This window comes from Notolabrus celidotus, chromosome 5 (genome assembly GCF_009762535.1).
Source record: "Notolabrus celidotus isolate fNotCel1 chromosome 5, fNotCel1.pri, whole genome shotgun sequence".
Lineage (NCBI taxonomy): Eukaryota > Metazoa > Chordata > Actinopteri > Labriformes > Labridae > Notolabrus > Notolabrus celidotus.
In genome coordinates, this window is record NC_048276.1 from 28,798,933 (window position 1) to 28,826,886 (window position 27,954).

The window sequence follows — 27,954 nt, forward strand, 5'->3', positions numbered from 1 at the left end:
ATGCTGACCACTGACACCGCCCTCACTACATATCAGCCTCTACCATCAGTAAGTGAAAGGTTATTAATGGGTGAATGTGACGAGTAGTGTAAAAGCGCTTTGAGTGGTCAGAAAGACTAGAAAAGAGCTATTTAGGTACAAGTCCATTTACCCATTTACCCATAGGAGATATAGGGTACAGGGAGCCAGTGGAGATGAATGAGATCGGGGTTTTTAGTTTTTTAGTTTTTATTCTTCCCCCTAAAATATATTTAAACTTCAATTGAATTCTTCATGTTATAGGTCACATTAAAGATGGAAAAAGTTCTGACGTGATTTATCTTGGTCTCATTTTTTTACATCACAAAACCTGGCATTTTAACAGGGGTGTGTAAACTTTTGCTATCCACTGTATAATTGTTATAATAATAATAATAATAATAATAATAAGAAGAAGAAGAAGAAGAAGAAGAAGAAGAATATTAAACAATCAGATTATTTTTTTTCAGTGACCCTAAACCTATTTTTTTTATAGTGTCTGTAACTATTTTCACATTGGATCCATCCTGCTCGAGTAAAGGAGAAACATATAGTTTGAAAACCCTCCACAGGGTGGCAGTGTTGTGACTTTGATGCTGAAAGCTGCCGTTAATGTGGTACACGAAAAAGAAGCTTGTTTCTGGTTTATATATGCCGTTAACTGAGATGAGAAGCTAACCGGAGCTAACAGCAGGGAAGAAGTTTTCTGTTTGCACTTCGAAGGAATCAAGACCTATGGTCAAGACACATGAATGTCATGGAAAACAAAGTGAAATAGCCAGCCGCGGATTGTATTGACACCACAGGTAGGTGACATTTGGTTATATTGTAGCAGGAACTTGTTGCTGACTGGTCACCTCGATAACAAGCTTGCTAGTGTCATAAGTGTTAGCCGACTAGCCGTTAGCATAGCGGTGCCATCTGCTTAATCGTCCTCCTCTGGAGTGACTGAAGTGTTCAGTTTGTATTCTGTGAATTCTCTCCAAAATAATTAATTTATTCCGTTAACTAAGAGTGACAATTGTGCATCCTACAAAGAGTGTTTACGGTGAGGAATAACTTCATACTCGACACAGTTGCTGTCATTGAGCTGTCACTAGCCCCGCCCCTGCACACCAGCCAATAAAGTGGCTCAGACCTTTGATTGACAGAACTCGCAGCCAATAGCAGCCCCGCAGCAGAGATGACGGCTCCCTGCGCGCTGCTTGTCTCTTTCCGGCGCAGTAGGCTGGGATGCTGATGCTGAGGAGGCTCATTGAAGTGTAGCATCGTTAGACCTGAATGTTTGTCGACATGTTGTATTGTCTGAAGCTGCAGCACTGTGTTGACCTCTGTGTGGGCGGCCTTCTGTTGTTGTTAGCGGGGCTGCAGCAGGTGGAAGCGGCCGCCGCAGCCACGGAGATGGCCAACTTAAACTGGAAGCCGTTCATCTACGGAGGGATGGCCTCGATTGTCGCAGAATTCGGTAAGCTACGTGATGCACCACAACATGCAGACACCCAGCGTCATGTGTAATGTTGCCTTTACAACTTTGATTGCAGTGGTAGAACACGTTTGGTGCAACCAGGATGAATTTACAGCCTTATGAGGACTCTGCAGCACTATATGCTAATGTTGTAGCTCTGTCTTCAGGATCCATGCATCCAGTTGCTTAAATACCACAGCTGTTTGGAGAAGGAATGCTGACTATACTATTAGGGATGCACGATATTATCGGCACATTATCGGTATTGGCCGATATTGGCTTTAAAATGAACTATTGGATATAGTCCAACACGCCAATATCCGCTGATAAAACAATGGGCTGCTGCATACATGTTAGGCTCATGTTTGAAGTTAAGTTTGAATTTAAGCAGCAGTCTGTACTAGGGATGCAACAATATCAAAATCTCACGGTACAATATCGTCACGGTATTAAGGCCACGGTACGGTATTATTGCGGTATTGTCAAAAAAATAAGATGACTTTGAAAAAATGTCATAGTGTGGAAAATGAAGTGCCAGGAATGATAAGGATAAACACACTTACTGTAATTGAACACAAACATAATGCTCAAATGTTCTAATCACATTTATTACCACCAACAGGTATTTTCAAGTGCAAAGAACAGTGCAGGCACATCCAGTGTTTCAAGTAACAAGCAAATAAAAAAAAACTTTCAGTTGAGTGTCTTTAAACTGACTGGAATTTTGTAACTTGGCTCAAGCGCGTTCACCAACATTTTACATCCCTCATTGTCCACCACTGAAAACGGCTGCAGGGTGATCATTCGTCAAGTAGCTTCTCATATCACTTGTATTCCCCGACTCGTAGACGATCGTGGTCTGGCAGTGTCTGCAAACAGTTTTTTTTGCATGTCCGTCATGTTTTCTGTTCGATTGTTTTTGTTTACTGCAAAACCAAAATGAGCCCATTCTTCTGATTTAAACTTTGCAGGAGGTTCCACTAGTTTAAGTTTTCCGCTCCGCTCCCCCTCTGTGCTTTCCGCCATCTCTTCCTGCACTGCGCAGGGGATCATGGGAGATGATGTTTGCTTCTCAGACCGACCCACTCAATGGCGCCAGAAAAAAACTACACTAGCGGAAGTACTCAGAGTCCCTGTTTGATACCATCACATGCCACAGTATTATTGTGAGAATATTGATACCGAAATACCGCGATATTTACAATACTGATACATCCCTAGTCTGTACTGAACATGTAGCTGACTAATTTAGGCACATTTACTGTCAAAGAGTAAACCATTTATGTTAATTTGGGTTTAATTACAGTTTCACATGTTCCCTGTGAACAGAGGTTAGGTTTACTTACTATGTCAAGTGTGAAATTGGCCAAATTTGCCGTCGTTGTGGGTATTATTATGATTATCTCAGGGAGAGCATCATCCAAGTTTAAGTAGGATGTATCTTTTTGTATGAATTTTTTTTATAATAATACTGTACTTAAATACCTATACAGAAGAGAATTGATGATCTCTGTAATTAGTTGTGCAAATAAAAATCGGTGATCGGCTAAATAAGGTTAAAAATATTGGTGTATCTGATATCGGCAAAAAATCCAATATTGTGCATCCCGTTTTTTTATAGGTCTCATCACAGTTAGAAACCTCAAATTAAAAGGCATATTTCACAACTAATGTGTCATTTAATTTCAGATTTGAGGTCTCACATTTAGGACACCATGTTTTAGAATCTAAAATAATTTCCTGTGCACATTTCACAGTTTTACAAGTTGCTTTTTTAAAATTTTGCAAGAATTGATGTTTAAAATTCACACGTTCATCACTGTAGCTAGTTAGAGGAAAATCTGACCAATGCAAACAACACAGCAGTATGGATCTGACACTGAATCAATACTAGTGCTGCACGACTAATCCAATAGCGATCTACAGTGGGGCAAAAAAGTATTTAGTCAGCAACTGATTTTGCAAGTTCCCCCACTTAGAAAGATGAGAGAGGTCTGTAATTTTCATCAGAGGTACACTTCAACTATGAGAGACAAAATGAGATTTTTTAAAAAAAAAGATTTTTAAAGAATTTATTTGTAAATTATGGTGGAAAATAAGTATTTGGTCACCCACAAACAAGCAAGATTTCTGGCTCTCACAGACCTTTAACTTCTTCTTTGAGAAGCTCTTCTGTCCTCCACTTGTTACCTGTATTAATGGCACCTGTTTGAACTCGTTATCTGTATAAAAGACACCTGTCCACAGCCTCAAACAGCCAGACTCCAAACTCAACCATGGCCAAGACCAAAGAGCTGTCGAAGGACACCAGGAAGAAAAATGTGGACTTGCACCAGGCTGGGAAGAGTGAATCTACAAAGGCAAGCAGGTTGGTGTAAATAAATCAACTATGGGAATTGTAAGAAAATGGAAGACATACAAGACCATTGATAATCTCCCTCGATCTGGGGCCCCACTCACAATCTCATCCCGTGGGGTCAAAATGATCATGAGAACAGTGAGCAAAAATCCCAGAACTACACGGAGGGACCTGATGAATGACCTGCAGAGAGCTGGGACCAAAGTAACAAAGGCTACCATCAGTAACACACTACGCCGAGAGGGACTCAAATCCTGCAGCGCCAGCCGTGTCCCCCTGCTTAAGCCAGTACATGTCCAGGCCCGTCTGAAGTTTGCCAGAGAGCATATGGATGATCCAGAAGAGGATTGGGAGAATATCATGTGGTCACATAAAACCAAAATTGAACTTTTTGGTAAAAACTCAACTCGTCGTGTTTGGAGGAAGAAGAATGCTGAGTTGCATCCCAAGAACACCATACCTACTGTGAAGCATGGGGGTGGAAACTTCATGCTTTGGGGCTGTTTTTCTGCAAAGGGGACAGGACGACTGATCCGTGTTAAGGGAAGAATGAACGGGGCTATGTATCGTGAGATTTTCAGCCAAAACCTCCTTCCATCAGTGAGAGCATTGAAGATGGAACGTGGTTGGGTCTTCCAGCATGACAATGATCCCAAACACACCGCTCGGGCAACGAAGGAGTGGCTCCGTAAAAAGCCTTTCAAGGTCCTGCAGTGGCCTAGCCAGTCTCCAGACCTCAACCCCATAGAAATTGTGGAGGGAGTTGAAAGTCCGTGTTGCCCAGCGAGAGCCCCAAAACATCACTGCTCTAGAGGAGATCTGCATGGAGGAATGGGCCAAAATATCAGCTACAGTGTGTGCAAACCTGGTGAAGACTTACAGGAAACGTTTGACCTCTGTCATTGCCAACAAAGGTTAGGTTATAAAGTATTGAGTTGAACTTTTGTTATTGACCAAATACTTATTTTCCACCATAATTTACAAATAAATTCTTTAAAAATCCTACAATGTGATTTCCTGGATTTTTTTTCTCATTTTGTCTCTCATAGTTGAAGTGTACCTCTGATGAAAATTACAGACCTCTCTCATCTTTCTAAGTGGGAGAACTTGCGAAATCAGTGGCTGACTAAATACTTTTTTGCCCCACTGTAAATATCTAAATGTTACACTTGTGTGCAGCATGGTTATTATAGTGGAAGTAAACTAATTCAAATAACAAAACAAACACTAGAATGCCCTTCAAAAGTCATAGAAAGGCCTCTTTGCCATGGCCATCCGAGGTGAAAACGGGTCAATCACTTACAAAAACAACTCAATAGCAAAGTATAAACCTCTAGTCTGTGTCTTCTTCTTCTCTTGTTTTCCTCAGGGACGTTTCCCATCGACCTGACGAAGACCAGGCTACAGGTGCAGGGTCAGTCCCAGTACACAGAGGTGAGATACAAAGGGATGTTCCATGCTCTCTTCAGGATCGGCAAAGAGGAAGGCATCCGGGCGCTATACTCTGGGTATGGACAGTGTTTGGTTTTTTATTTTTATTATTATCAGGATGTAAAGAAAGGCATCACCTTCTTATTACTCCCATATGAAGATGACAGTTGGGTCATTTAACTAACATTCTGTACCTGCTTAAGAGGAAGAAACTTTCCAGTAGATACCCTTAAAGAGCCAAGAGTGTGTCCCTGAATTAACAACTTATGGTGCTTTTCAACTACAGGAGCTTTGCCCAGGAACTAGGAACCTTTTGAGGAATTGTGACAGCAGGAACCATGGTCTGAATTTAGTTCCTGTGTTGTTAATCTTCCCCTGAGAGACCCGGCTTGCGGGTGTCACTTTCCAAAGTTCCAGGAACATTTAGTCCTCTGAACTACTCTTCAAGGAACTAAATGGTTCCTGCGGCCCATTGTTGTCTGCGTTTCCACCGAGGCCTGAAATCCTGTGAAGATTATGCAAATCAGGCCAGTGGCAAATGGAGAAGCTATAAAAGTAACTGCACGACACCACCAGACAAGTAGAGGGCAGTAAGAAAGAGACGAAGGCCAGACAACAAAGATGACACCATATGAGGAGACAGACAGGCCGGCATTGTCATGTGCAATACTGCAGTTAGCCTGTTAGCATGAAGGAGAGTCCTCTTGCTGCTTTTGATCGTTCTTTTTGATTCACTGAATCAACTCTTGGAAGTAGACGAGCTGTAGAGACGAAGAGGATTCAAAACGTCTGAAACGCCCAACTTAAAGCGAGAAGACAGATTTTAAAAGCCATGACAGAGATCGACCGGTGTTTCGGGTTAAAGAGCAATCCTTTTAACTGGAGACGGATGCATCCCTCAAAAACTCCTTCAGATTATCTTTAAATATCTGATGAGGATATTTTGGCATTTGAATAAAAACTAGATTAGGATAAATTCCTGAGGACTCCTTTTGTGTTTCAACAGCTGTTGTAAACTCCACAAACACTGACACGTTCAGCTGAAGGTCTCCAGTTTACAGGGTCGCTCTTCAGACTGTAACACCAGGAGCTGACAGAGACACATTCACACATTCACACTATCAGGCTCAGAGGAGACGAATGTTCTGGAGTTATCAAACCAAGTGAATCACTGGTGTGCGTGATGTTAGTGTGGACGAAGGGTGAAATAAAAACACTGCGGTTACTCTACCAATCAGGAACGTTCAATATTTTAGGCCCCGCCCCCAAAGCTCCTGGTCCTTTGAACAGTACTACCCCTGAAGCAGGAACTTTTCAGGGGGAGATTAACTACCCAGGAACTAAATTTAAACCCTGGATCCTGCTGTCAAAATGTGCGTAGTTCATTAAACGGTTCCTAGTTCCTGGGGAAAGTTCCTGCAGTCTAAAAGCACCTTTAGTCTGTTCAACAGAAGTTCCTGGTACTTCTGCTCAAAAAGCACCTTAATATATCCTACTGGTCAGTACTTTGAATTTTAACTCCACACCCGGGACATTTTTGTATGCAGTCTGTAATTACAAGAATATTATTAAAGCTACTTAGAAGGTTGTACTTTGATTTCTTTCCATTGTGGTTTGGACAAAGACTCAGGTGGGTTGCCAATTCCAAAGGGAGAAGAATTAAATTAATTGTGCTGCTACGTAAGTCTGGTTTCGTCCTCCTCTTCCATGCAGAATAGAATCAGCATGTGCTTAATACAATATGCAGGAGCAGGATTTTCACACTGAGCTGTTAAAGTTGTGGGAGGCTAAACTCTGATGGATTCAACCACACATTGAAACAATAATGTGAAGAACATGAATGATGATCTTATTTCTCCTTTCAGGATCTCTCCTGCTTTGTTGAGACAAGCGTCTTACGGGACAATCAAAATAGGAACCTACAACTCTCTGAAGAGGCTGTTTGTCGCTCATCCAGAAGGTGAGTGTCTCCCATCCTCTTCTTCCCTTTCCTCCTCTTTTATAAAGTCTTTCCTCTTTGAGCTTCCAGCCGTGACTTCTTCTAGTTAGTGTCACCAAAGTCTCCAATAACCTTGACCTGACATTCAGCACTGGGAGGTGATATGAATGATGAATCAAGCGAAGCGTGCGGTAGATTTAGATTCATATTTGTATGGTGTCTCTGTCTAGCTTGAGGCTGATGCAATCCACTGCAAACTATTAAACATCCTTTTGAGCCCTCAAGAAATACTCTTCACAGACAACTTGGAAGAAAGCTCTCAAAAAAACAGCTGACTGAGAGCAGTAAAAGCAATGATTCCAGCAGAAATGTTCTTCAGCAGTCATTTAAAAACCTGAGCTCTAACTCTGCAAACTTTGAGGTTTAAACAACGAACAGGTTTCTTCAGATTACGGAGGAAAACGCTCCGGAACATCAACATGAGGGCTAATTGTTGCTGTCGTCTGAGCTTTCAGAGTCCTCCTTTTAAATTTTGTTACTCTTCAACAAAGTTTCCATGACGTTGTCAAACATTAACGGCAAATATCTGAACCTCTCAGTGACATAGACAAGAACTTGTACTGGAGTTGCTTTGATCAGGTGCTTTGGAGAGACACCTAAGGCAGTGGTTCACATCTCCGGGCCTGTGGCTTTTCAGTATGAGTTGTCGCGTTAGAAAAAAATTCATCCCCTGTAAAGTGTGTGCCGATAGAGAAATTTGCTACTTAGACCCAAGCCGTTTTTGGAACCAGGCTGTAACCATGTTTATTTCTGCTGCAAAGATCGTCCTTTTTGAATTGGTGTGTATGAGGTTTCCAGTGTTTCTGCAGCCAGCCTAAAACAGATGCTCGATTGCAGTTTATAACACTTCTGCATGGGTTTCATATTTTGACACCGGAGGTTGCCGCTCCGTTCAAACGTGAAAATTTACTCTAACATCTCACGACACGTCCTCCTTCTGAGAATTTCAGTCAGGTTTATGAAACTCATCTGAACTTTTCAGACACCAAAGACGAAGATGCCAAAGAAGCCTTATGTTAAGATGCTGTTGCTAAGTGAGATAAATCCTTAATTTTTGACACTGTTTACAAAGCAGTCTGCTTTTCTGCTTCCTCCCTCTGTTGGGGCTGAAAACATCTCAAACCCTCTGCGTGCTTTCTCTTCTCTTTGTTTAAACTGGAACACTTTGCATTAGGGATGGGTACCTTTCACATTTGAACCGATACGGTACCGATACCCGGTACCTGGGAATCGGTACCGGTACTCAACTTTTACCAATTTTTCGGTACTTTTGTGTGTTTATGTGGTGATAAATGTTAATTTGTTTAATAATAAAATCGCAAATTTTTTTTATTTAACATATTTATTTCATTTAACATGAAATGAACAGAAACAGGATTATATAGGTGATTAGATATATTAGCTGACACGTGCTCGTGGCGTCTAATTACTCGTTCGGGAGTTTATCAATGAACACACTTGATGGTCTTCAGACGGGGAAAAGTCAGTTCTCTGTCTCTTTATAATAACAGGACACACAACTTACTTGTTGGGCATTCACGCACACAGGAACGGTTATAAACAAGGCAGGTAGTCGGAGCGAGAGAGTCCGTCTCAACTGAATCCTCCTCTCTGCTCTCTGCATCTGCGCGGGAGCGCGCCAAACGTAGCCTGCAGCTGACGGGCGTGCGCACTCACAGCGAGTCTGAGCTGCAGGCTCCGTTTGGCGCGCTCCCGCGCAGATGCAGAGAGCAGAGAGCAGAGACGTCCACCCGATCACTCAAACTTTTTTACAAGGGGAAAGTGTGGTAAATCGCCTACTCTTCCCTTCCCCTCCCTCATAGTCACAAGGTTGTGAGGTACTGAAACATGGTACCATTTGATTTTGCGTGAATCGGTACTCGGTAGTACCGACGGAATTCGGTCGGTACCTATAAAAGTACCGAATTCGGTACCCATCCCTACTTTGCATGCATGTCTGATTCTCTGTAGTAGTTTGCCTTTGTTTAATCTGTAGACGGAGATGCCAAGGATGAAATGAGAGTCTCATTTGTTTTTTAAATCTGCGCCAAAAACAACGTTGAGATAATTCAGAGAAATGACCGAGCCTCCAGGAATCCAACAGTCACTTGGTGTGTGAAATGTTGGATTGATGCACGAATCCAGAAAGTGCCCTGGTGATGACGGTGATGTGGCACTAGAACAACTAACTCACCTGCCAAAGAAATGATTAGATGTGTCCTGACAATTAATTTTGGCAACAGAGCGAGCGAGGGAACCTGCCATCACTAAGTTAAAAGCTAAATACGAGGTGATGAGCTTCCTGAAAGGAGAGAAGAAAGAAAAGGTTGGAGGGAGGACGAGTCGGACAGTAGACAGGAAGAGAAAACCTGAGAGTGAGTCAGACCTCATACACACTGCAGCTGGCGGTGTACTTTTCTCCTGTCTAACACTGATATAAGGGATGGGCATTTCAAGCCAAAATACTGTTCGATAATCATTGCCATCTATACGGCGATTATTCAAATATTTCCCCCCTCACACGCACACACACCTGTCCTGTTAACAGTCCGTTTGTGTGGCAGTCGCGATAACCAGCAGCAGGACGAGGTGTTGCTAGTAGCACTGACAGTGTCCGTCTCGATCTTTACGCCGTTTTTTCCATGACGCAGCAGCATGGCGTGTATGTTTACATTTCACAGCCATGCTCAGTCTCTGGAAATACACGGGTAGTGGTGCAAGATTCAGAAATGGAGAAAATTGCAGCGACTATTGCTAATGTTTTCTTCTTCTTTTGCTATCTAATGAAGTGAGCGTTCCTCTTCAGTTACGTAATGCGGTTAGCAAACAGCTTTAAGACGCTCTATAGCCACCGTCTGGCAAGAATACTGTATTGCAACCAGGCACCGGTGAAATCAACGAAAAATTTATGTATTTTTTAAAATTGGAAAATATTAGCATTAACTCTTCGATTTTTACAAAGTGAACGAATATTCGAACATTCGAAAATCATGTCCCATATCAAATTGAAATCAGGGCTGAAACAATTAATCGAATTATTCGAGTAAATCGATATAACATGATTTAAATCAAGGCTTTGTTTAAAGCAGATTAACTAGCCGACATAAACCCTGATTACCCTTACATGCTCAATAACCTCCATTTATCAGCAACAGTAAACACTGCCCAACATATTACATTTACATTTCTTAAGTAATTAATGTAATCATTTATACCATCATGAACTGAGACACGGTGTGTAGTGACAACCGACGGCACCTGCAGAGATGTGTAAGGTTATAGGGCTCTGTAATCATGTCGTATTTGTTGTTATAATGCACATGACACAATGTAAATATCCCGCGAGCCACAGAGAAAAGAGGTTCTTCTTTGCATCGTTAGTTCTGTGCCCACAGACTGAACGTTTCCAGATCCCTTCTTCTGGCAAAGATAAAAAAACACTCACTGATTCCAGCTCCTCAAAGCACTTCATACTACTTTTCACATTCACACTGATGGAGAGGATGCTATTAACTAATCCTATTCATGTGCATTCATGCACTGCTGATGATGTCACCTGGAGCAATTCGATGCTCAGCGTCTTGTGGCTGATGGAGCTGGGATCAAACCACTCACTCTACCACTGAGCCACAGCCTCCTTTCTGCTGTGTCTGATTTTACCAGTGTTGTATGTATTATTACTGATGCTCGCTCTGTTCTGCACCCCAGGGGTCTTTGCTGCTGCTCTCCCTGCCTCTGCTTTTCATGTATGGACATGAAAGAGAGGAGGTGTGTTCTCCCCGCCTCAGGCTTTGGCATTCTACGTAGGCAGGTGGAAGGGCAGGGAGCTCTCAGAACAGAGCCATACCAACACAACTTGTTACATGTGAATAATTAATTCTTGAGACGAGAGTGGTCCTGACTGGACCAGTACAATGCATATTATCAACTACGACCTCACCCATAGAGATAGAGATCCTTCAAGTGCCGTTCTGTTTTTGTCGCTCTGACATAAACTTCTTTCGCCCTGTGGAGAGACGCAGAGAGCCACTTAAGGCTTCGAACGAATTGGTTTCTGCTACATTTATCTGGAACTGCAGCCACCATTATGTCTCTGAGACTCGCAGGGAATTTGTGCCCTCAGGCTCTGTCTCTGTTCCCTCTCTGTCTGATCTTCTGTTTGTCCTTCAAGTTTCCCCCCTGACTGGTTCCTTGTTAATCGTACACCAGCTTATTCTGTCTCTATGCCATGTCCCCCACTCTTTTCTTTGTCTTTGTCCTCTTCTCCCTCCTCTGACTCTGCTCCTCTCAATATTTTATAGCTAATTGGTGTACAAAAGATAGATACCATAAATAATAGAGGAGATCAAGGTAAAAGCATCCTGTAAAGGTTCGCAGTCATCCAGATCTTGGTGTTTCAGAGTTTATCTGTTAACTTTGTTGAGGTGCTTCAAAAATAAAGAAATACACAGTACAGTAAATCCCTTTTACATTTCAGATGAAGTTTCATTGATTACCTAATATGACTCCCCTGTCTCGTACTCAACAGATGAGACGATGGTCATCAACGTCTTCTGTGGCGTCGTGTCTGGAGTCCTGTCCTCCTCTCTGGCCAACCCCACAGACGTCCTGAAGGTGACTCTTAATCCTGAGGAAGATTCAAGTATCTGCTCACAAACACCACAGCTGTGCTCTGTGAATCCTGTGACTGAAAATGCCTGGTTTTGTCTCAGATCAGGATGCAAGCGCAGGGCAGTCTGCTCCAAGGCAGCATGATGTCCAACTTCATGAACATCTACCAGACCGAGGGAACCAAAGGGCTGTGGAGAGTGAGCGCTTTGAGTATTTTATACAGTAATGCATCTGTGTGTAATGAAGGGAGCATTGTCATGTACAAACACAGTTCCTAAGAAGTTTGGACGCTGTACCAAATCAAAATTTCAGTCTCCATAAAGCAAGTATACAATTTATAAAAAATATAAAAACAGACATGACTGTAGTGGAAATCACTGCATTAAAAACAGATATGACTCTGCAGTGGAAATCACTGCATCTTCCCTTAAAGTCCCCCGTGGTTAATTAGTTGTTCTGTAATAAAATTGCAGTCAGACTTATTTCTTTCACCCCCCTCTTCCTCAGGGTGTCATACCCACAGCACAGCGAGCAGCCATTGTTGTTGGGGTGGAGCTTCCTGTCTATGACATCACCAAGAAGCACCTTCTTCGCTCAGGCGTCATGGGAGACACCATTTTGACTCATTTCATGTAAGTTAATTTCTCCTCAAGCTTTATTTTTGTGTTTTTTAAGTATGAAGGAAGAAATATTTAGCTTATAGATGCCAGATCAGTTGTGGATCGATCTGTTTACCATGTCCGTTGTCTGGATTTGTGTTCAGTTCCAGTTTTACGTGCGGATTAGCAGGAGCTCTGGCCTCCAACCCTGTAGACGTGGTTCGGACCCGGATGATGAACCAGCGAGTTATGTCGGGGGGCCCCATGTACAAAGGAACACTGGACGGAGTGATGCAGACGTGGAAGAATGAGGGTTTCTTCGCTCTCTATAAGGATTCTGGCCAAACTGGCTCAGACTTGGGCCATGGAACATCATCGTATCCTTTAAACACCTGAAACTGGTAAAAGTTATATTTGAGTTGTTGCAGAGGTGATTGAAAACTTCCACAGCATAAAAAAAGAGCATTATGTTAAAACAGATTGTGGCTGTACTGTCTAGCAGAAGCAAAAATAACTTTATGTTGGTTTCAGTTTAATTAAATACTTTTCATGGCTTGTTGTGGAGCTATACTGAAAGAAAAACAACACATATAGTCAGAGCTTTGTAATGAGCAGCCTCATCTGATTCCACTGACGGTTCCTGAGTCAAGTATAACTTGAGTAAACTCCACGCCAAGTCTTGTAGGTCAGAGTTGACCCGGTAAAGGTCTGCCACCAAAGAGGTTTCTTATATTTCAGATCTTGTGTCAGCAGCTGCTAACTGTTGTCATATGAATCCTGAAGTTTTTCCTGACACACTCCTCAGTTCTTCATCACCTTTGAGCAGCTGAAGAAGCTCCCGTTTTAAAGCCAGCAGGGTTTGGGACTTCACTGGTCTGTCGGACTGCGTCAGGGCTCAAACGGGGCAGAGGACACGGCAGCACCTGGAGATCTGGCACCAGTATAATCACACTCCTTCAGATCTATACCAATGATACAGTCAAGTATCAGCCATCCACTCATGCTCATCCAAATCTTACGTTGATCTGCAAAGTCTCGATTTATTTATTGTCACTGTTTCTTTTTGAAGGACACTTTTAGAGACTCTAACCCTCAGCCTCCCTCGACACTCCCCGGGCAGCTAAATGTTCGCTTGTAGCAAAGATTGAACTTTGGAAGAATAGTTAGTGTTTTCTTTCTTACTTGAGCCTCCAGGTAAAACAGGAGTTCACCAGTGGATGTGGTGAGTTTAACTTTTAGCCTCTTTTGAGGAAGACATTTCTGATTGTTTGCTCAGGTTCCTGTACAGATCTGGAGAAAAACACCAGAAATTAATTTATTTTTAATAAGAATAGGAGTCGCTGAATGTCACGTGAGGCGTGCATGGCTACGCAGTTTGTGAAGTTTTTAAAAAGAAGGTACAGAAAACTAAATTTTAAAACGAACGACGAGTCAGAAACCTGCTGTTTTTATTTTGTTGGTGCTGCATGATAAGTATTGAATGTTGAGGAATGGTATTGAAGTTAAAAAAAACCTGACTGTTACAGATTGTTAAAGTAAAAGAACGGTCAGACACGAGGAGTCCTCCACACTCCATAGTTAATCTCTTTAGTGGCAATCACTGCATTAAAAATAGACATGACAGTAATTTGTTAAGTGTATTAAGATGTCAGAAAATTCGTCAAGAGGCTTCCCAAAATCTTAGTGCAGTGGATAACTTTCTGTTTTTAAGTCGGTCATTTGCAGGATAATCTCTTGAAGCGTCTCAACTTTGTTTTAATTCGAAGCAGAGGAAAATTGCTCCTGAAGTTTACATTTCAAGTTACATATTTAAACACAAACAATCCAAACCAAAGCATCTGACGACACAAAGGAGACGCAACCAAAACAAGATTTTTTTAAATTTTATTTATTTTCATTTAAAAGACATTCAAACAGGTCAGTCACTCAGAGGAGGGTGTGTTTTTTTTTTAATTCTTGCTTCGTTGACTTCATTTTTTTTTTTGCACCTCCACTTCTGTAATAACAAGAGCAAATGTGTTACAAGCAAAATCATCTTCCATAAACTTAAACGAAACAATCCAGTACAGACTTAATCACACTCAAAAGTGGATGTAGTTTATCCCACGCATGTCCTGGTGCACATATGAAAATTTGTTGCACTCCCTTTTTTTTTCGCTTGTTATTTTTTAAGGAAAAGCCATTGCAGAAATTGAGAAGTTGCAGCTGTTTGTAGATAGAACGTTTAACAAAGGGGCTATTGTGCCAAAAGTGTTTTCTCCAAACTGGGTGAAATTATTCTTTGCACAACATGGATTTACACTGAGCTACTTTGAGACTGTAAAATTCGGTGTGTGGGAGAAACACTTGTGTAGGGCTGGGCGATGCGGCAAAGATCTCATCATTTTCATTCTTATATTTATATTCAAGATTTATACTTTGATAGCTGTACCAGTTACTGCCTGAAAGTCACCCTTTAAAGTATGGGTCATTGAGAGTGGTCGAAACACTGGATGACGTATTTCCATGTTAAAAATCTTTCTACACTGATGATCCTTTGGTGTTTATATTTTGCCAGGCTTTTACTGGAAACCGTATCTTTGACTTTCAGAAATCAATGTTTCTAGATTTCATTTCCAGAATTTTAAATTCTATGTCTAGTTTGATTACAGGAACACTGCAAAAACTCCAAACTACTGTAAGCAAGTGCTTTTTGTCTTGTTCATGATCAGAGTCACAAAGAAATACACTGAGGTTTCTGTAAATACAAATCAGCAATGTTCCTGGCAGGGCGACCTTGAAACTGATGAACTAACTGCAAACATGTTATCGTTTTCTTTATTTTCCTTGATTTATTGATTCATTGTCCAGCCCTACATAAAACAGACCTTTTTATGTAAAAACATAGATAATTTTAATCATTTATGGGAAACATTGACTGTATATAGATATGGACGACATGCCTCCATCTTCTTCCACTGTAAAAAAAACGAAGCCAAACTGCTGCTGTGTCAAGATAAGCACAGAAGTGATGTGGCTGGTGGAGTTGCAGCCCTTCCACCAATCATTACAGTCCTCTAACTCACTGATAAAATGCCAGACATTCACCTGCACATTTCTACTTTCTGTGAGTCAATATGATGTTTTAATATTTAAGGTAGTTCTTGTCAGATTTGTTTTTTACTTTTTATTTATTATTATCTCTCAAAATCTTCCAAACCAGGCGGCACTTTTTTGTTGCATCTTAAATTTCCTTTGTCTTCTGTAGCTTTCATTTTGAACCACACACTGGAAACATGGTGTTATTATGGTTTGAACACCTTCAGTTAAACATTCATACTGCTGTAGACACTCCTGTTTTTCTGTACTGTAGTAAAATTTTAAAGTATACACCAGCTTGGCTCCAACTGGATCATACTTTATTTTTCACATCTGCGCATCCTTGTTGAATTAGTTTGCTGTCCTTCATGCATTGTCTGCTAGAAGCTTTGGGATTTTTGAAACTCAGATTTTCCCCCTCGACTGGCGCCCGTTTGGCCGAGTGGTTATGTTCCCCATGTACAGGGGCTACAGCAAAACACATATACATTTAATAAAGGACACATCGAAAATTGCATTAGTGACCAACACAGCTGCAGAAATCTTACAAAACCTGTCCTGACCGGCTGGCTTTCCAGATTTAAACCAATTTCAATGAAGAAAGTCAGAATTAGCAACACCTGTGCAACGTCAGACAATTTTTTTTTTTTTTAAACCAAAAGCACCTTCAATAGTTGGTTTGTTACAACCAAATTCCATCAGATCTGTGTCCGGTCCATCATGGCACCAGAATTGATAGGTTTTCGTTCCAGTCAATGTATTAACTTTCACTGGATCCGCTCCGTTGGGTTCCGGCTGCGTCTCTGATCCAGCAAGCCGGAGCCCTCCAGATCAGATGTGCAAGGTTTCTATTTCTGCCGGATGCCGCAGCACAATGCATCAATCTCAACAGAGCAGATCAAGCAGGACAGGAAGTCAGGCACCAAAACAAAATTAAAAAAACATCCGGTTAATTTTTAGGATAAAACACTCTGTGTTATCACCAGATCGTATTTCATTTAACTACAACAACAAACCATCATGATGAGCAGAGCCAGGCCTGGAGTCAACAGGTCAGAGGTCTTCAGAGGAGTCGAATATTCATTAATGCAGAAATTACCGCAGGAAAACCTTGGTCACATGACTCCAGCTGTCCGGCGGTCCTGACTGCAGAAAATAAGAGACAGACCAGCCACGGATCTGGTGGAAGTCCGGAGTTAGACACCACGTCCGTTCTCGTGTGCGGTTCGTTTGAGAGGCTGTTGCTGGAGACTTTGTTCTGGTTTGTCTTTGTCAACCTCAGTGTGACATTATGTAAATACAGCCCACAGCTCTAGAGTCGCCGCTCTGTTACAGCCTTACACTTCCTGTTTATCACCTGGGATTTGTTCCTCTGCTGCCTCTTTACCGTACTGAGTCTATGGGTCAGACATTTTTATTCGCCAACAGGTTACGCTTACAATTGTTGGAACAAATTTATTTTGTTACCTGAGCAGTCACGCTTTCATCTTCCTGACACAGAGACTGCTGCAGAGAATCATAACCTCCATTAGATATTTACCTTCCAATAAACTGTAGAGGGATTCTGATCAGCTGCTTGTGACCACATGATGTCGGTAAAGACTTCAATCTGAGTGCTCTTACAGGAAACCAATGTCCATTTCAAACATGCAGAAAGAAACCAGGGATGCTTTGTTGCTGACAGATTAAATTCAACATGTTATTTTATTCTTTGAGACTCCAAATGAGCTCATTGTGTCCATCAATAAACCTTTAAATCTATAAATGAACCTGTCAATGAACCACACAACATTTATTAATTACTTAAGAATGTGTGATAATGTATGAACGATGCGTTGGTAATGCTTTAATATTCCTTAATGTGCACTTATCAGTTGTTTGATGATACGTCTTATATACTAAATTTTACGGACTAATCTCTGCACATCATTACAGAATCACCTATCGTTAAAACTGACCAATCACGTATGAGGTGACGGTAATAAGATGTTAGAACACAGTGGATGTAGAGACCATAATTTAGTCCTTTTCCACGTGTGCTGGCTCCAATAGAAACTTGAAATTAGTTTTACCCTACAGACTGTGATCAGATAGTGAATTTTTTTCTTTTCCAGAATTTTAAGATTGAAGTCAGAATTCTGAGAAAACAGTCTAGAGTTTGACCTCAGTAAAACTCTGGGACAATTTCACACCATACCTCACAAGAAAAATATATATATATATTCTCATCCTCCGATTTTCAACTTTCTTCTTACCCCAAATTTTTACAGGGAGCATATGTGCTGCGATCTCCGTCCCTAATCTGTACTGTGCCCGGCCTCTGTCAAAAATATACTTAACCTGTATCTTGAGCAGAGCGGCATGAGGGGGCACGCTCCCGAGACGGAGCTGAGACATGCCGTGGCGTTGTATAAATTATGGGTCAGAGTTTTGAGAATTTTCTTAGAATTCAGACTTTTTCCTTAGAAATCTTGCTGAAATCCTAGGATTTTGTCTTTCCCTAAAAAGTCTTAAAAAAACAAACTTCTGTTAATTCAATAATTACACTTTTATTTGGCGGAAACCCAAATTATTAATCTTAAAATTCTTATGATAATAGTCCAAACTCAGACTTATTTTCCTAGAAGTCTGATTCAAAAATCAGAATTCAGACCCTTTTCATCAACATCAAATTTTTGTCTCAGTTTTCTGATTCAAAAATAGTGATGTTCTCAGATTAAAGTCAAAATTATGTTTTGTTTTTTTTATTATTATAATTAAGGTTGTAGCATTGATATTTTTCCCCCTCCAGTTTGAATCAGATCTCCTCAGTTGTCCCAATGAGCCTTGTGTTGATTTCAAACTATAAAAATGAAGTCTTTTTTTCAAACGAACCCATGAAACATCCTCTGGTTCCATCTCATTAGACCATAGAAGGTATTATGATTTCAGATCTGAAGTAGTGCTCCCTCTGCTGAAGAAATTCCATGCTGCTTTTTAGAGCTCCCTTATGTTAAAGCTCAGAGGTTACTTTGTTCCTCGTTATGATTTCAGAATAATTTGAGAGATATTTTTATGGACCGACACCTCTGTGTGTCAGACCGACTGAATATTTTTGTATGTTCCCTTCTCCTCCTTTTATGCACGGCGGTGCATCATTGCTGTCCGTAACATTTGCACGAGTTCACTCCTTACATTTCTACAGCGGATGATTTTTTTTGTGACAGAATGGATTTGGCTTTGTATAAACTCAGTGTTCTCTTAAATAAAATATATGCTGTGTTTGAATCAGTGTCTGTATTTTCTTTTTCTTCTTTTTGCTTTAAGTTGCATCAAAGAAATGTTTTGATTTTGATTGTAAACTTGATTATTGTTTTACACATGCAAAGAGCAGGGATATGTATCATGAATTATGGAGCCAAAACGATGACTTTAATGTTTGGTTTTGAAAACAAAATTTGGCATTGAAAACACACCCTGAAACTAAAAAAAGAAACATTGGCATTGAAACACTTGTATTGTAAAAAAATTGTAACGGCATCAAAACAGGTATTGGCATTGAAAACGTTTCATTGAAGTTAAAATCACAAACATTGAATTTTATATTATTTTAATTTATAGCAATTTTTGCATTCTAATATGTTTTTGAATGACAATCATATTTATTTGATGTCACTTTTTTTCAATAACAGACTTTTTTTTTTAAGACGTTTTTCTTTTTTTGAATGCAGTTTTTTTTTTTCAATGATTGAATTTTCAGTTCCAACTTTTTGTCACCGTTTTGGCGTGGAGGGGAAGGATTGAGGGGAGGGGCTAGGAGGGCGTGATTTGCATCGTTTTTCATATGTCGTCACAGACTCATGGAACCTGCAGGACAAGGAAACACAGGGTGCATCTCAAAGCTCTAAACGTCCATCCTCGCGTCTCTTCCTCGCGTCTCTTCCTCGCGTCTCTTCCTCGCGTCTTAGTCCCGCCCACCAGAGATGCGAGGAAATGAAACCAGAGGAGAGAGGAGATTTGTATTTAGAGAAATGAGACGTCCTCTCCTCCGGAGCTTCACGTGAAGCGACGTCGGTTTGTGATGACGGCTTTAACAGCTGTTTGTGTCTGCACACATGTTCACTGTAATAACTCTGATCAATATGAACAGTAACAGAGCTCTGTCTCTGTGTTTACATGTTTAACACACACCTGCAAATGAAGAGAATCAGCTCTCTGTTTATTCTGTCCTGAAGCATCACGGATCGATTCATCAGTAAAATGTCTCATTATTAAATTATTTATTACTTTAAGGGAAAATAGAAACCATGCAGCTCTTATCAAACCCTGTGTTCATTAATGATCAGCCTTATATGAAACTTCATTAACCTGACAGGAAATATAACAAGTGTTTTTACTAACAGACAAACTTCACTGTCAGACTTTTATTCTCTTCATGAAGAAAACAAGAACACACAGGAGGAATAACTGGTCATATATTGTATCTATGATATTAGACTCTATTAATCTATTTCATTAGTCAGTGAATCTGACGAAAACAATCATACAAACATAATCCATCCTCTGTTATATTGAATTTAGGATTTTGCGTTCAGTATTTTGTGTTTAAAACTCACATCAAACACTTTTTAATCTCAGCTCATCACATACAGACTGTTCAGAAACCGACTATTTCTGATCTGTTTCAGGGCACCCTTAGTGACTGTTTTTTAGGTCCATCTTTCTCTGTTATTAAACTCAGCTGTTAAGTTTCAGTTAAGTCTGAGCCAGAATCGAATGTGAGTGAGTGATATTCGATAAGGGGATGTGTCTGTCAGAAAAAAGACTTCCGCAGAGCTTTGGGACCACAGACTATAAAATATGGACGTAGTATCCGTGCCATCACCCATCTGTTCCTGAGAGCTGTTTTGAAGCAAATCGACGGCAGCAGCCATATTGGAAATGCGGAACTCAACTAAGCAGAGTGTGACGTAGTGTGAGCCTCCTAGCCAATAGCTATGCGTTCCCGACCGGGAGTCACATCAATCATGTCCTTATTTGGGCAAAACTGGTAATCTTAATATCTTCTGAACTGTCACGTTAGATAAAACTTCACCCCCCCTACATTGTGTGCCATTAGAGAGATTAGCTTCATCGAACCAAGCCGTTTTTTTAACCAGGCTGTAAACATGTTTATTAATGCTGCAAAGATCGTCTTTTTCCCATTCATTTCTATGTGGTTTCCGGTGTTTCTACAGCCAGCCGCAAGCGGATTTTCGATGTATTGCAGTTTATAGCACTTCCGCATTGGCTTCATCGTTTCAGACCAGAGGTTGCCGATTGTTTGGGACGCAAGTTAAGATGGCGCGTCAGCAAGTACTTCCGGTTCGGCCGAGGAGCGAGGAGCGCGGAGACTGCAGTTTAGAGCTTTGAGAAGCAACCACAGTCTATGCTAACTACCTAAGGGCTACGGGTAAATGGGAGGACTCTGCTGCCAACTACGTGTTTAAACACTTAAAAAGTGCCGAACAGTTGTTTATCAGGTATATGACGAGGAGACAAGTCCGGGTTCTGCTTCTTACAGAGATATTTTATTGTTTTTGACGTGGGGTTGTATGAGTTTCATGTTACCGGTAGATACTAGCCACACTAGTTTGTGATCTGCTGGCATATCTTAATTCCCAAAGGTCAAAGAAGACTGTTGTTAAGTCTTGCTTGTGACAGCAAGAAGTTTTCTCGGTTCATTGTATGTAAACTGTAAACATTAGCTCAGTTTACACACCTGCACCACCAGGTAACTCTGGATCTCTCCTGCTCTCCAGTTTAGCTCTGCAGTTCCTCCGCTTTTTCCTCCGGTGCATTGAATCTCCTTTTCCTCTGTAAACTCCGGCTCATGAAGATGTCCACTCGTTTCCGCAGTAGACGGCATGACATCGGCGCAGTCAGAATCACTCATTGTTAAGTTTAGTTGTATTTTTATGACTTTGAAGCTGCAGACCTGAACAGCCGATCAGTGCGTTGCAGGCGGAGGAGCACGTGTGTGTTGTGTCAGTAAATAATGCAAAACCAAACAGGCTTTCTGGTGTCAAAGTAAAATCAGACATGGAGCGTACATCTCAACCAAGATGAGTGCTCGGGTCAGAGTATTTTAAAATGAGCTGAGTTACGTGGCAGGACTGACCCGGTCTGCAGAAACTGTAGCCCAGCTGCTGCTGTTTCTCCTGTAGTTTCTCACTACAGGGGCCGAGCTGACCGGGGTCCGTTATGGCTAGTACAAAACTAGTGACATAAAACTCATACAACCCCACTTCAAAAACATTGAAATATCCCTGTAAGAATCCAATCTGAGAAATAAAACCCTGAGAGAAGATGTGGATTCATTATATTCGACGCTCTGTTGTCCCTGCTGAGGGAACAAAACAATAATAAAGTCCACACGTCTTTAAACGAACATTTCATTAACGGTATATTGAAGTAAACACAGAGTATTTTAATCATTGTATGAATCAAGTTGATGTAGTTCTCCTGACTTAATTGCAGTGCGTGGACTGAATTTTGGCCAAATCAGTATACTGCTAGTATAGTAGGCGGTTTTGAAAACAGCCAGTGTCTGGGGTTTCAAATACACGAAACTTCAGTGTTACAAGAAGCTTTTGCAAGTCAGGCATATTTCATTAATGCAGGATGCACTGTAGCCTTCATATTTGTGATAAGTTACAAGATTAAAATATTTTTTCTGGCCTAACCTCATTTGAAAGTTATCTTTGATTATGCTGACGTTACTTACTATATATATTAACCCTTCAATCAATCAATAAATCTTTATTTGTATAGCGTCAAATCACAACAAACATTGCCTCAAGACTCTTTACAAACAGAGCAGGTCTAGGCTGTACGCTATGTTAAATTATTAACAAAGAACCAACATCAGGACAGGATAAGAACCAGTCCCATCTCACAGACAGGACTCATCTTAATCCACCATGAACATTGCACCTCGCAGTATTTAGCTAGTTACAGCAGCAAGCAAAAACTTCCTTTTAACAGGCAGAAACCTCGAGCAGCACCAGACTCATGTTAGACATCTGGTGAGACCGAGTTGGGTTTGGAAAGAGGGATAAAGGAAAATAAGAGAGAGAGAGAGAGAGAGAGAGAGAGCATAGTGATGAGACAGATAGTAGTAGTAGTAGCTGTTACTGCTGGAGTCTGGTAAGTCCACAGCAGCAGGATTTCTACGGCAGCGACTCAAAGGAACCTACGGGACAAGGGAGCTCTGGGATTCCCAGAAAGGTCTATGGTCTGCGACAATGAATGAAAACAAGCTGAGAGGACATGTTGAGGGTATCTATCAGCACTTTGAGACGCTTTATAACACAGGAAAGAGGGCTCATCCAGGCTCCTTGGAGGTTTTATGCCCCAAATCTTTCCGACACAGATCTGGGACATAAAACATTATCTAAGTGATTGGATCTAGTTGCAAGCAAGCGGAGCTAGTTGCCGATTAGTTAACCAGCCGCCAGGCTAACAGCTGATCGTGCTAACAGCTGACAGCGCTACAAACAACCAGCGCTAAAGGGTAGGGTTCTGGTAAGGTTCTGGTAAGGTTCTGGTAAGGTTTTGTTCTGGTTCGGTTCTGTTCTGGTTCGGTTTTGTTCTGGTTCGATATTGTTCTGGTTCGGTTTTGTTCTGGTTCGATTCTGGTTCACGTCTGGTTCGGTTCTGGTACGGTTCTGGTACAGTTCTAGTTTAGTTCTGGTTCGGTTCCGGTTCGGTTTTGGTTCGGTTCTGGTTCAAGTCTGGTTCGGTTCTGGTATGGTTCTGGTATGGTTCTGGTAAGGTTCGTTTCTGGTTCTGCTTCTGTTCTGGTTCTGTTCGGTTCGGGTTCGGTTCCGGTTCGGTTCTGGTTCAGATCTGGTACGGTTCTGGTTCTGTTCTGGTAGGGTTCTGCTTCTGTTCTGGTAAGGTTCAGGTTCGGTTCTGTTCTGGTTCGATTCTGGTTCACGTCTGGTACAGTCCTGGTAGGGTTCTGGTAGGGTTCTGGTTCTGTTCTGGTTCTGTTCTGGTTCTGTTCTGGTTCGGTTTTGTTCTGGTTCGATTCTGGTTCACGTCTGGTTCGGTTCTGGTACGATTCTTGTAGGGTTCTGGTTCTGTTCTGGGAAGGTTCTGGTAAGGTTCTGGTTTGGTTGTGTTCTGGTTCGGTTCGGTTCTGGTTCGGTTTTGTTCTGGTTCGATTCTGGTTCACGTATGGTTCGGTTCTGGTACGGTTCTAGTTCGGTTCTGGTTCGGTTCCGGTTCGGTTCTGGTTCAGTTCTGGTTCGGTTCTGGTTCGGTTCTGGTTAAAGTCTGGTTCGGTTCTGGTATGGTTCTGGTTCGGTTCTGGTTCTGTTTGGTTCTGTTCGGTTCCGGTTCAGTTCTGGTTCAGTTCTGGTTCAGTTCTGGTACGGTTTTGGTTCGGTTCTGGTTCGGTTCTGGTATGGTTCTGTTCTGGTCCGGGTCTGGTTTGGTTCTGGTTCAGTTCTGGTTCAGTTCTGGTTTGGTTCTGGTTTGGTTCTGGTTTGGTTCTGGTTTTGGTCCCTAACCCTAATCCTAACCCTAATCCTAATCCTAACCCTAATCCTAATCCTAACCCTAATCCTAACCCTAACCCTAATCCTAACCCTAATCCTAACCCTAACCCTAATCCTAATCCTAACCCTAATCCTAACCCTAACCCTAATCCTAACCCTAATCCTAATCCTAACCCTAATCCTAACCCTAACCCTAATCCAACCCTAACCCTAACCCTAATCACAACCCTAACCCTAATCATAACCCTAACCCTAATCATAACCCTAACCCTAAACACAACCCTAACCCTAATCATAACCCTAATCCTAATCCTAACCCTAATCATAACCCTAACCCTAATCCTAACCCTAACCCTAACCCTAATCCTAATCCTAACCCTATTCCTAACCCTAACCCTAATCCTAACCCTAACCCTAATCACAACCCTAACCCTAATCCTAACCCTAACCCTATTCCTAACCCTAACCCTAACCCTAATCCTAACCCTAACCCTAACCCTAATCCTAATCCTAATCCTAACCCTATTCCTAACCCTAACCCTAATCCTAACCCTAACCCTAATCACAACCCTAACCCTAATCATAACCCTAACCCTAATCCTAACCCTAACCCTAACCCTAACCCTAATCATAACCCTAACCCTAATCATAACCCTAACCCTAATCCTAACCCTAATACTAACCCTAACCCTAACCCTAACCCTAACCCTAATCCTAACCCTAATCCTAACCCTAATCCAACCCTAACCCTAATCACAACCCTAACCCTAATCATAACCCTAATCCTAATCATAACCCTAACCCTAATCATAACCCTAACCCTAATCACAACCCTAACCCTAATCATAACCCTAATCCTAACCCTAACCCTAATCGTAACCCTAACCCTAATCATAACCCTAACCCTAACCCTATTCCTAACCCTAACCCTAACCCTATCCCTTATCATAACCCTAACCCTAATCATCACCCTAACCCTAATCATAACCCTAACCCTAACCCTAACCCTATTCCTAACCCTAACCATAACCCTATCCCTTATCATAACCCTAACCCTAACCCTAATCATCACCCTAACCCTAATCATAACCCTAACCCTGATCACAACCCTAACCCTCAACACAACCCTAACCCTAATCACAACCCTAACCCTAAACACAACCCTAACCGTAACCCTAATCACAACCCTAACCCTTATCACAACCCTAACCCTAATCACAACCCTAACCCTAATCACAACCCTAACCCTAAACACAACCCTAACCCTAACCCTAATCACAACCCTAACCCTTATCACAACCCTAACCCTAATCACAACCCTAACCCTAATCACAACCCTAATCACAACCCTAATCCTAACCCTAACCCTAATCACAACCCTAATCCTAACCACAACCCTAATCACAACCCTAACCCTAACCCTGATCATAACCCTAACCCTCAACACAACCCTAACCCTAATCACAACCCTAACCCTAAACACAACCCTAACCGTAACCACAACCCTAACCCTAAACACAACCCTAACCCTAATCACAACCCTAACCCTTATCACAACCCTAACCCTAATCACAACCCTAACCCTAATCACAACCCTAACCCTAATGCTAAACACAACCCTAACCCTAATCACAACCCTAACCCTAAACACAACCCTAACCCTAAACACAACCCTAACCCTAATCATAACCCTAGCCCTAACTCTAATCCTAACCCTAATCACAACCCTAACCCTAATCATAACCCTAACCCTAATCATAACCCTAACCCTAAACACAACCCTAACCCTAATCACAACCCTAACCCTAATCATAACCCTAACCCTAATCATAACCCTAACCCTAATCACAACCCTAACCCTAATCGTAACCCTAACCCTAATCACAACCCTAACCCTAATCCTAAACACAACCCTAACCCTAATCACAACCCTAACCCTAATCCTAAACACAACCCTAACCCTAACCCTAATCACAACCCTAACCCTAATCACAACCCTAACCCTAATCCTTATCACAACCCTAACCCTAACCCTAAACACAACCCTAACCCTAATCATAACCCTAGCCCTAACTCTAATCCTAACCCTAATCACAACCCTAACCCTAATCATAACCCTAATCATAACCCTAACCCTAAACACAACCCTAACCCTAATCACAACCCTATCCCTTATCATAACCCTAACCCTAATCATCACCCTAACCCTAATCATAACCCTAATCCTAACCCTTACCACAACCCTAATCACAACCCTAACCCTAACCCTGATCACAACCCTAACCCTAATCACAACCCTAACCCTAATCCTTATCACAACCCTAACCCTAATCCTTATCACAACCCTAACCCTAACCCTAATCACAACCCTAACCCTAATCACAACCCTAACCCTAAACACAACCCTAACCGTAACCACAACCCTAACCCTAAACACAACCCTAACCCTAACCCTAATCACAACCCTAACCCTAATCACAACCCTAACCCTAATCCTAAACACAACCCTAACCCTAACCCTAATCACAACCCTAACCCTAATCACAACCCTAACCCTAATCCTTATCACAACCCTAACCCTAACCCTAATTACAACCCTAACCCTAATCCTAAACACAACCCTTACCCTAATCACAACCCTTACCCTAATCACAACCCTAACCCTAATCATAACCCTAGGATCAGGGTGAGAATGATTTTGTAACAGAAGAAATGCACACAATTGGGCATTATAAGGCTTCTCATAAAAACACCGTACGTAAAGGGTTTTCAACACAAACTATTATTTTTTGCAAAATTAAGGTAAAACATACGGCTACAAAAGATCCTAAATTAAGAGCTGTTTGAGAGTCGAAAGAGCCGGCTCTCTGAAAAGAGCTGAACTTCCCACCACTAAAGCACATGCTTACTACCATTTGCACTCTTAGTTCCCCTTGGAACTATTTGTATTGTAAAACGTATCAATGTAAATACTTGAGACCTGTACCATAGTGATAAACAGATAACACTTCAATTTGAATCAAGTAAATACCACTTGTATACTTTAAAACAGAGGGTCATTTCATTCCTTGTGGACTCAACATGACATCATTTATACTTTTCAAGTAATTGATCTTAAACGCTTTCAGAAAATTAACAGTAACAAGACTCACATATCCCTTCAGACACCAAATGGTATCATAACAATGGTGTATATGCTGTTTTGTAATGACACAGCACAACTTTATAATTTATTAGAAATGTATTCCAAGTTATGTCATGGACCCCCACGCTATGGTTCGCAGACCCCAAGGGGTCCCAGGACCCCACTTTGAGAACAACGGAGCTAGAGTACGGTAATTGAGCCAAATGTACCATAAAACATAAACAATATACCCCCGTTTTCTGTGAATGCATGATTATGAAGTGAAGGAGAAAAGATGTGAAAAAGTTGTGCAGTGTCGCTGTCTTTTCCAGCATAGCGTGCACTCAACTTTCAATGAATGGGGATGTGTTTTGTTAATAGGGTCAGGTCAAATGCAGCCATGTTGGAATAATTTTCCAGGACTATATGTGATTTTCCAGGACATTTTACTTTTTCTCCCATTTTCCAGGTGTTTTCCAGTACTGGAAAACTGGTCAACTGTTTTCCAGGTTTTCCAGGTGTTCCAGGACGCGTGGGAACCCTGAAAAAAGTAAAAATGTCTTTGTTATCTGTGTATATAGAACCCCAGGTTCTAGTATTGAATTCTCCAAGGACTGGATGGAAGAGATGTTTTCAAAAATAAGTCATAAAATAATTTTTGCCGGTGTGTATCTGTGCTCATGCAGCGAAGAACACCGGTCTGCGAGGTGCGTCCCAAAATAGTGCCAAAACAAAGGGTTTCTGA

General features: G+C 41.5%; 1 protein-coding gene across 1 annotated transcript; it reads left to right on the forward strand.

Annotated features, from left to right (window-relative positions):
• The first annotated feature begins 625 nt into the window (after nucleotides 1–625).
• LOC117812591 (brain mitochondrial carrier protein 1-like) lies at nucleotides 626–18,827 on the forward strand. Its single transcript, XM_034683471.1, has 9 exons — nucleotides 626–824; nucleotides 1,379–1,483; nucleotides 5,212–5,350; nucleotides 7,139–7,233; nucleotides 11,801–11,886; nucleotides 11,985–12,080; nucleotides 12,391–12,515; nucleotides 12,647–12,859; nucleotides 13,288–18,827. Exons 2-9 carry the CDS (start codon nucleotides 1,420–1,422, stop codon nucleotides 13,310–13,312), a joined length of 843 nt encoding a protein of 280 aa, XP_034539362.1. The 5' UTR covers nucleotides 626–824; nucleotides 1,379–1,419; the 3' UTR covers nucleotides 13,313–18,827.
• The last annotated feature ends 9,127 nt before the right edge of the window (nucleotides 18,828–27,954 follow it).

Coding starts and splice junctions, on each gene's coding strand:
- LOC117812591 (XM_034683471.1), top strand. CDS start 1,420: ATGGCCAACTTAAACTGGAAGCCGTTCATCTACGGAGGGATGGCCTCG. Junction 5,351..7,138: donor ATCCGGGCGCTATACTCTGG/GTATGGACAGTG, acceptor TTCTCCTTTCAG/GATCTCTCCTGCTTTGTTGA. Junction 7,234..11,800: donor GTTTGTCGCTCATCCAGAAG/GTGAGTGTCTCC, acceptor CGTACTCAACAG/ATGAGACGATGGTCATCAAC.